Below are 10,161 nucleotides of genomic sequence, written 5' to 3' on the forward strand. Positions count from 1 at the left end.
GCCTCCATACTGCCCTGTTCTTGAGGGGTGACTAGGTTTGTACCCTGGGGATAGGCCCTTTGTGGGCAGTCCTCCTCCTGAGGGCTGCCTGCCCCTCCCCCAGGCTCAGAGGAGGACCACCTTAGGGAAATGTTCATCTCTTGTCTGACGTCCTGCAGGGGAACTGCTTCATAGTGCTGCAAGTTCTTTCTCATGTCCGGCCTTAGTCACTCCTGCTGTTGCACCTGATTCATTTTTCAGAGGACAAACTGAGGGCCCCATTATCCTGCCACCCAGCCTGACATCACCAAACTTCCCTCGGGCATGTTCCCACTCCTGGGATAGCCCAGCCCGCACAGGAAATGGCTGCTGGATGAATGTGTCAGTGAGTGGCTCAGATCTTCCTCCCATGAGAAGGCTAGGAAGTGGCCAAGAAGTGGTTGGGGGAGTTCCTGGGCCTGGGCTGAGATGGAGACAGAAACAGGAATCCAAAGGGAGGCAAAGAGGGGTCAGGAGGAGAGATGGGACTGAGGGCACAGAGACAAATGGCCTGGGACAGACAGGGCCCATGGGGGTATAGCACAGCAGAAATAGGGTAGAATAAGAGGAGCTCAGAGTGGACCATGAGACAGATCAGAAGGACCATGAGGTGGGAACCTGGGAGCCCGGGTGGAGATAGCCATCCAGAGTAAGCATGGTCTAGCCCGAAGTCACAGAGTGAGGACCCAGAGTCCCAGCCACCCGGTCATGACCTGGCCCTCTGTCCTCACCAGAGGGAAGCAGAAGGGAGCCACAGCCAGGCATGGTGCTGAGGTGTCAATTTCCTCAGCTGAGGACACGGAGGGTCAGAGAGGACACCTGGCCTGAGGTTGCACAGGACGGAAAGCCCCTTGGTCCTCCATTTGAGGAGCTGGCTCAGGAGGCAACGCTGCTCCCACCCCCCATCCTGTGCTTGGGCACACTGGCACTGCCAGGCACTTACTCGGCCTGTCGAGGGCCCAGCCCCCAGCCCGGCACCCGCGGGCTTCCCCAGCCCCAGCCAAGGGCAGCAAGAGGGAACAAAGGCCCAGTCTCTGCCTGCTCAGCCCCCACCCCCTTGCCTGCCCCTGGCACAGACGGACCAGGGCCCCGAGGGAGCCCAAGTGCAAAAGCAGCACCCACCCCTTTGCCAAGGCTGCGAGACTCCCCTTCCCCCCTCCACAGGCCTGCTGGCTGCACAAGTGTTCCCCCATTCGAAAGATGGGAAACCTGAGTGACAGGGGTAAGGAGCTGGTAGCCATACATCTGGCACTAGAACCTAGGTCCTTTTGCTTGAAGAACCTACCTTCTACCACTCATCATATGCCTGAAGGCGTGACTGCATTCTGGTTGAACCTAACTCATGGGCAGAGATGAAAAAAGCAGAGCCTCCTGGACAGCCCAACTGGAAGTCTTTAGAAAGAGTACCTGGGGCCAGCCCAGTGTTGGTCATAGTGGAAGGGATAAAGCCAGATGACAGGCAGAGATGAGGAAATGGAGTTAGCACCTAGTGCCCGACAGGGCTCACTCAATTCTGCCAGAGGCAAAGGAAACATAAAGGAGCCCCCATTCCCCATCTGTAACATGGATCTATGTTGCCCACTGAGGGCCTCACACCCCCAGGCCACGGCCACCATCCTTCTCCAGGCCCCTTCCCTCTTTCTTGCTCTGTACTCCCAACCAGAAGGAACAAAACTGTTTTTTTTGTTGTTTTGTTTTTCAGGTCCTGTTTTTGAGCCCCCAGTGGAGGGGCCTACCTGGCGGGTGGATGCTCCCTTGAAGAATCCAGGCATGGCCGATTCCTCCCTTTAGGTTCAGGCCCAGACCAGGAAATGGAACGTAACATGTTCATTGTGTCCCAAACACCAGAAAAGCACTGCGTATCTGAGTGTGATTGGCTTGATTTTTATAGATGGAAACTGAGGCTACCCAGCTCCTGAGGAGCGAAGCAGTGCTGACCCATCACCAGGCAGGTTTTACATCCCACTGGCTTCCCAGGGACTGTGGGGTGGGGATCAGGAGGATGAGAAGGTAATACTAGCATAGCCTCCATTCCATGCACGAGAGCAGCAAGAGAAGGGTCAGGGACCTAGGGCCCAGTCAAATCTGGGTATCTCGAATCTGGGTGATGCCCGAGTGGACAGCCCTGAGCAATTCAGGGTGGGCAGAGGTTCAGCTGCGTGACCTTGGTCTACAAAACCTGTCCAAGCTTCCATCTTCTGTCAACCAATCAGCAAAATCCCAGAGAAAGCCCTGAGGTCCCTGCCTGCAGTGCCTGAAGGCTGGGCAAATGCCACACCTCCGCTCCTCCCCCAAGGCCTGGCCACTTCTCCCAGTGAGGGCCTTAGGGGACTTCACACAGAGCAGGTGCTGGGATGCAGGTCACAGCCACTCTCCTTGCCACCCCCCAGCCTGGGCCCAGGCCCTTATTGGACAACACAACTTGTTTTAAAGAAAAAATAATATTTATTTGCAATATAAACAAAGTCCCGTTGCTGGTTCGGGATATATATATGTATGTGTGTGTGTATATATATGTAGGGTCACAAATTTTCCTTCATAAGATCATAAAGCAAAACTGGCCACCCTCTTGGCATACTCTCATTTACACAAATCTGATGCATCTTTCTGGGTTTTTCTTTTTAAAAGTAAAAAAGAGAAAGAACCATGTACAGCATGGAAGCTTTTCGTCAATTTCTCGACTGTGGCAAGATTTTAATCCGCTGCCTTAAAGAATCCCTGAAAACCGCCCCGTGAGGTAAGATGCAGTGGGGCAGAGTTTCCATGGCCTCACTCACATGCCAAGTGCCGGCTTGCTCAGGGACCCCAGCCTGACTACTCACCTCTCCCCGGGCCCCTGCAGTCCTGACACCTGGAGGGATTGAGGCTGGAGAAGGAACAAAACTGGAGAGGATAACGGAATCCGTGGCTTTGTTCTGTGGATCCTAGGAGGGGTGTGGACAGAGCCCCACACCCCGTTCACTTGTCCATCCTCGCCCCTTCCGCCCCTGCCCTGGGATTGAAACGGGTGCGAGTTTCCTGGTAGTAGAAGGCATGGGCAAGATGAGTGCAGGGCAAGCTTCCACGGGACAAGGGGGCTGGGAGTAGAGCTGGACCAAAGCAACAGCCAGAGTGAGGGACAGAAACTAGGAGGTAGGGCTGGGCCTCCACCACCGAAGCTCCCCCCGCCAGCCACTGGGCCTCCACTCTCAGTCACAAACAAACAGGGAGAGAGAGACAGAAGTAGTGGGTACGTATAGGAAGGGCCCGGGGCCCAGACCCTCCTACGGGCTGAGCCCAGAGGGCTAATGCTACTGCTTGGCAGTCCCCCACGACCCCACCTCCAGCAGGGCAGCGGCAGGGCCTCCCATCTCCTGCCTCAGGGGGTCTGCAGGGGCCGCTGGAGGGCAGAGAATGCAGAGGCCACCCAGGGCAGCCCACGTATTTCGCCTTGCAGAGGTCATCACGGGCAAGTGCAGTGCCAAGGGGGCTGGGCTGAGGGGTGTGCATGACTGGGGGTGGGGGGGTCTGACACTAAGAGAGCAGCAAGCCACCCCTTCAAGAAGGACCTGCTGCAGAAACGGAGGCTTCACACATGTGCAAAACGCATTTGGTCAAGATCAACACGGGGTTTGTCTTTTCCATTAAAAACAAAAACAAAAACCAATAATTGCTCTTTGAAATAGGAAGAAAAAACAAAACTGAGAACATTTCTCTCTCTCTCTCTCTCTCTCTCTCAGGATCAAGGAAGGGATGAAATACTGGTTTATACAATCCACTGTTGTATGTAGCCTGAAAATAACACTTTTCATTAAAAAAGAAAAATCAAGAAGAGCTTGAACACTCGCCGTGCTCCAGGGAGCTTGGATTTACCTGCCAAAAGTAAAAAGTAAACTCAGGTCCGTGGATGTGTCTTTAAAAAATAGCCAAACCGGCTGGGCCATTGGCTGATGGAGTGTCCTGGGACAAGGATGAGGCCCTGCTGGACTCCCAGGGCCATGTGTCTCAGAGCTCAGGGCCTCTCCACAAAGTCCTGCAGAGAGAGGCCTTGCTGTGGTTTCCGCCCTCCCCAGGGCAGCGAGGGAAGCTCAGCCACCCACCAGCCTGGGCCTCTGGGCACAGGCCATGTCCGATGATGTCTGGGTTCCGGCCGGACACAGCAGGAGTGGGCAGCTCACCTGGCCCAAGGGGGGTCGGGAGGGGCCGGCCCCACCCACCTGTGCCCCAGCCTCACGTGGACTCAAGGGTGTTGAGTGGGAACAGGTTGTGGTTGGTCGGCGTGGAGAAGTAGAGCTGCTCGCTGGGGGTGTGGTTGTCACATGGGCTGCTTAGCCCCAGCGTCCGCTCGAAGTCCAGCAGCTGCCCCATAAAGTTGAAGTTGGGCGAGATGTTGGACTTTTTCCTCTTGACAAAGTCGTAGGCGTCATTGAGTGACAGGTTCATCTTCTGCATCAGGTAAGCCACGGTGACGGTCACCGAGCGGCTGATCCCTGCTAGGCAGTGCACCAGGACACCACACTTCTTGGAGCGGGCCTCGTCTGAAACACACAAGCATGGGTCAGGGAGGCTCCTCCTCCAGGGAGTCAGAGGTGGAGCAGAGGCACAGAGGGTGGCACGGCCACTAGCTGGTGCTGCCTGACTCTTGAGGGACCTGGTGAAGTCCAACATGAGCAGGACAGCAACTTGGCATGGAGGTCAAGAGCATGACTGACTGTGGCGTTAGCTTTAAGTCACTGGACATCCCTGTGCCTCGGTTTCCTCACCTATAAAATGGGCCCCCTTGTTCTCAATGCTCTTGTAAGGACCCGAGCCAAGAGAGGGCTCCACAAACACCAGCACCAGTGACGGCTGTGGTCACGGCTAGTCCCGCTGCTGCTACAGCTGAGTGCACAGACTGTGCTGAGGGTGTCACCCGTGTCCTCTCAGGCCATCTGCACCACGGTTAGCAAGTTCATTTTATAAAGGAGGACGCAGACGCAAAGACAAAGTGACAAGCCCAAGGCCACACAGAGGCTCCTCCTAATGCACAGCACATGCCGTCAGCCCGTGACCTGGTGGTGGGGGCTGAGCTTGCTCTCCTGGTGCAGCTCCCATGGGTACTCCTTGAGAGTCTCCTGGGAAACAGGCCCGAGGGAAGCCCTCAAAAGGGAATCGGGGCCTGGCCCTACACTCAGCTCTGCCCCAGCCCCAGCAGCTTAGCCTCCCGGGGCCCGGGAGGAAGGCTGCACATGAGGCTTCACAAGCGAGGTTTGCTTAAGCGCAGCCCACCCACCTCACTTACTCGACTTCCCCCGGCAGGCCCACGCATCAGTAACATCTCCCACCACAGCCAGCCAGCTTCCGCCAATCCACCCAGCTTCCGCCAATCCACCCAGCTTCCCCTGGTGCCGCTCTCAGACTCCTCCGCTTGACCTACAGTAGCAGCTCAATAAATATTGGTCAAGCCACTGAACAACTCAGTCCTGTCATCCCTCCACCCCTGGGCCTAGGGTAGCTGACTCTCTCTGTGCCAAGGATGTAGATTAACAAGAGGCAGCTCTCTGGGGCCCTCAAGGTCCCCACCTCTGATTCTGAGACCACTGGGAGCCAGGCACAAAGGCAGCGCTTAATCAGTGCACTCGCACAAGATGACACGCAGGTTCACAAGCTGTTCTGCTTCTGATGCTCACCCTCTCTGGCCCAGCAGAGCTTCCCCTCCTCACCCCATACTTACCCAAGGCTAAGTATGTAATAGGTACATAATCCAGATTCGGGGACTGACTAGGGGCAAGACTAGCAGGGCAAGAGATAGATATTGTGGCTTTGTGCAGAGTCCTGTGGTCTGACCTTGAGACTTTGCGCTAAAGGGGTGGTGGAGATGAGCTTCCAGTGGTGACACACCAGGATATGGGGAACGCCTGGCCCCCAAACCCACTCCTGGGTGATCCAAAGTGAAACTGCTTCCGCTGGCTTTATTTTTAGAACTCTCAGGGTGTGGCTGAACAGTGTGGGGGCTGGGGCTTGATCCTGTCCCACTGAGTCCTAGGGGATGCTTGGGCCTCTATTCCTTCACTTGTGTCCCTCCACCCCTACACCCCCAGATGCAGAGGGGCCTTCAAGAAGGACAAAGACACCCATGACCCAGGCTCAGCCCCTGGAGTCTGTCCGGGGTCCCCTTTTCCCCTCCCCTTTCTCAGTGAGGGAGAGTGAATGCTCAGGCAGCATACACACACCTCTCCGCCGCCGGCAGCGTTCTCCTGGGCAGAGCTGGGAAGCTCTCCCATCGCCAGGTCACAGCCCCTCCCCCAGGCCTCAGCTTCCTTCCTTCCTCCCAGCCAGGCACCTAGTTTTGGTTCCCAGTAAGCGGATGAGGCGGGGAAGCCTCCCACTTCCTGTTATTAAAGCTAGCCCAGCCCAGCTGACAGCAAAACGCCCTCCACTGGACAGGGCTGCCGGCAGGAGAGGACTGTCCAGGCCACCTCCCCTCTACCATTGGAGGCTGGGGAGAAACACGGGGTCACCAGGCTCAGAGAACCAAGGGTTTATGTACACCCTGATCTTATATCTCTTCCCCACACCCTGGGAAGAGCCAGGGCCGGGAAGATGGCCTGTAGTCTAACAGCCTCCAGCTGGCCATGGAGGAAGCAGGATGGGGAGGTCAAAGATAAGGCAACTTGTGGAGCTTGAGTCAGCTGGAGATGTAGGGGGCTGAGGGCTCTAAGCCAAACAGCAGAATTGCAGAATGCTCTAGGGGAGGGCCCCTACACTCCAAGCAAGCCCCATAGGTTGCCGGAAGCATCTGGTGCCCCACCAAGTCACTCTGGGTCACCAGATTCCAAAAGCTGCCTATTTGGGGTAGGCCTCTGGCTTCAGGGCCACCCTTCAGCCCCCTCAGGTACAAAATAAAGCCCAAAGCCCAAAGAGGGACCGTGACAGCCCCCTCCTGGAGAGACATGTGTGCTGAGGCGTGATGCAGAGCAAGCAAGACTCGTGGGAGGTCTGAGAGCTGTGATGTTTCAGCTAGATGAGCCCCAAACAGCAGAACCAGAAAAACACAAGCTGGACAGTAAAGTCCATGGGGTGCCAACAGTTGCAGGGAGCCCAGGACTCAGGGGACTGAGGGCCTCGGTGACTCACAGCAGGCATGGATTCACCCATGGGCATATGTTGGCACATGCAGGGCACACACAGGCCTCGACAGGCCCAGAGGTACCCAGTCAGGCGCGGGTGACACCCAAGTCCTGTACACACCTCAACGCACCTGCCCATCCACCCTGCCCAGAGCCCAGCGACACCTACCAATGAAGCTGATGGCCTCAGGGAAGAACTGGGAGAGGTTCTGGCTCCAGTGGTCAGAGATGGGGATCTGCTTGTAGGTGAACTCGCCACCGTGCTCAAAGGCATTGGGCAGGTTAGGCGTGACGTTGAGGATATACTTGATGCCGTACTTGCCGAGCACGTCCAGGTTAGTGGAGTCCTTGGCGCAGCCGAGGTAGAGGTAGGGCAGGATCTGGACGGGGAAGGCTGGTTGGCTGGATGGCACAGGGCTGCCGTCCGACTCAGTGGCACTGCTGGGCAACTCTCGGTCTGACTCTCCGTCTGAGCAGTCAGAGCTGATCCGCAGGCCCCCCAGGCCCAGCACTGAGGTGGGTGGTGAGCCACTTGGTGAGGACGAGCTGTCCACGTTGGTCTCACAATGCTCTGAATACTCTGTCTGGAACTTGTTGAAACCACCTGTGGCCAGGGTGAGAGGCCCTGGGTGAGAGACTGCCCATGCCACTAGACCAATGGGCTGCACAACACCAACGATGGCCAGAGCTGCCCATGTCAAGCACCATAACCCAACAGCCAACGTGGGCCAGGCAAAGTTTGTTACACATGTACCTTCTCCTGTGTTCTCTAGATCTATCCTACGACCCACTGGACAGAATGGGAAACTGAGGCCCCAGGAGGTGAAGTAACATGCCTGAGCTCCATTCCCTTACCCATAAGGCTTCACAGCCCCGGCCATACCACCAGCTTTAGGGCACTTAAGGCCAGGCCCCAGCTCATTCATCTTCCACAGCTCCCATGCATACCTGGCACCCATGGGTGCTCAATAACTGCTAAGTGGTAAAGGAGAGCCGACAACCCAATCTCGGGCTAGCACCTGTGGGTTTGCAAGCCCTTCTTATAGATGAGACTGCAGGGGCTGGTGCTGTGTCTAGGTCAGTTAGAGGCACAGAGGGCCTGGGCCTCCGGACTGGGAGTCCAGTACCTGCTCCTCACCACAACAGTTAGGAAGGGCAGTGTTAAAAGTGTTGGTTGCCCCTTTCCCCCCACAGAGGCAAGTTCATACAAAGGGTCCCAAACTCCCCCTCTCTCCCTTAAAACACAAGACCCCCAGCCTTGGAAACACGGAGGGAGAGAGCTGCTGGGGCTTTACAGAGAGAAGAAATGGGGAGCGTCTTGCAACTAGGCATGGGCCCTGCGCCCGAGGGTGCTGCAGGCCTCCCCTCCCCGCCTGCCCGCCTGCTGCCAGCAAGAGGCCATTTTGGAATGTTAATTGGAAACACCGGCTGCAGCCACTCGCCCCCCAGCTGCCTCCCCCTTCCACAAGCTCTAGGGCAGGAGGCTGGGGATTTAGGGGTCCTGGAAAGCCAGGGAAAGGGACACTGCTTATAGGCCTGCCCCAAGTGCCCCAAGAGGCTGTGTCTCCAAGTAGTGAGACCAATGCTGAGATGCCCAGGGTACCCCAACCCAAACGGTCCCTATACCTCGAGGGCATGGATAATGCTGCCAAAGACTCCCCTAGCCTGACCCAGGTCTTCCAGGGACACGCATTCTAGACCGGAGGAGCTGGATCTGGGTGCCCGGTCGCTTTTCGGGTCCCAGGAGGAGACATCTCCCTCCTCTGAGGGGCTCATCTGGGCGCTGCCATGGCCCCAACGACAGGGGGAGGAAAAAAAAAAAAAAGGAAATCTCAGGCCAGGAAAAGTTTGTTCGGCCCCCTCGAATCGTGCGGAGAAGGGGGCACAGAGGCGACCCCATGCTAGCCTAAACGCTCACTGCGGAGGCCGAGCTCCCGGTAGCGGCGGATGCGGGCCGGGGGCGACGTGGCGCCGGCCGGGCAGGCGGAGCGCAAGGAGAGAAAGTAGCCTCCGGCGGGGGCGTCAGGGAGCCGCGGTAGAGCCCCAGTCCTGGACAGGGGTCTCAGTGCTGCCCTCACCTTGGAGGTAGTAGGCCTGGCAGCCGTCGTCGCGAAGCTTTTGCAGGAGCAGGCCAAGCACCGAGGCAGGAGCGCCGGGCTCTGGCTGCCACTCGGCCGTGGCCTCGTCGTAGAGCAGCACGGTGGCCGCCTTGCAGCGCGTGGCGAAGCGCTCCTTGTCGGCGTGGTTGGGGATGATGGAGCGGATGGGCAGGTTGCCCTTGCGCAGGCGGCGCAGCATGAGGCCCGGGATGGCCAGGTTGATGGCCGTCTCGATGTGCGACGACTCGAAGAGCTCATGCGGCCGGCAGTCGAGCAGCAGCAGGGACGCGCCGCCGCGCGCCTCCAGCTCCTCCTGCAGCCACTCGGCGCTCTTGCAGGGCATGGCTCCCGCACCCGTCGCAGCTCCCGCGCCGGTGCTAGCGCCGGACCCGGACCCCGCACCGGGATCCGACCCCGCCCCGGTGTCCCCAGCAGCCGACGCCCCCGAGGCCGACATGTGCGCCCGCGCTGGGGGGCCGCGGAGCTGGTTTTTCATGGGGAGCGCGGGCGGCCCGGGGCAGGGGCCGGGCAGCCCTGCCCTGGGACGGCGCCCCGGCCGCGCGGGCCCCAGCCGCGTCTCCGGGCGCCCGCCTCCCGCCGAGCTGCGCGCCCGCCGCCCCGGCCTCCCGGCCTCCGTCCCGCCCGGCCCTCCGCGCGCGCCGCGGCCTGACAGCCCCAATTAAACCGCGGCTCTGGCGGCCGCGCGCCGAGGCGTCCTCCGGGGGGCGGGGCTGCAGGGCCGGCGCCGGGGCTTAAAGGCGCCGCGCCTCCGCCGCCCCTCCTCACGGAGTACGGGGGCGCGCTGGCGGCCCCGTGAGTCCTGAGACCTGCGCCTGCCCGGGCCCTCTCCCTGCCTCAGCCCGGAACCGGCTGTGATTTGCCTGGAGTGCCCGGCCAAGACCTTTCCCTCTAAGCCCGCGCACCTAGGTCTTCCGAGTCCTACCTTGAAGGGATGC

At 58.8% G+C, this 10,161-nt stretch overlaps 1 protein-coding gene across 1 annotated transcript; it reads right to left on the reverse strand.

Annotated features, from left to right (window-relative positions):
- Window positions 1–2,443: 2,443 nt before the first annotated feature.
- On the reverse strand, window positions 2,444–9,769 carry DUSP7 (dual specificity phosphatase 7). The gene is made up of 3 exons (XM_030306918.1): window positions 9,185–9,769; window positions 7,276–7,710; window positions 2,444–4,535 (listed from the first exon to the last, which is right to left on the reverse strand). The coding sequence occupies exons 1-3, from the start codon at window positions 9,699–9,701 to the stop codon at window positions 4,228–4,230; spliced, it is 1,260 nt and encodes a 419-aa protein (XP_030162778.1). The 5' UTR covers window positions 9,702–9,769; the 3' UTR covers window positions 2,444–4,227.
- Window positions 9,770–10,161: the final 392 nt, after the last annotated feature.

The sequence above is a fragment of the Lynx canadensis genome, chromosome A2, assembly GCF_007474595.2.
Source record: "Lynx canadensis isolate LIC74 chromosome A2, mLynCan4.pri.v2, whole genome shotgun sequence".
Taxonomy (NCBI): Eukaryota; Metazoa; Chordata; class Mammalia; order Carnivora; family Felidae; genus Lynx; species Lynx canadensis.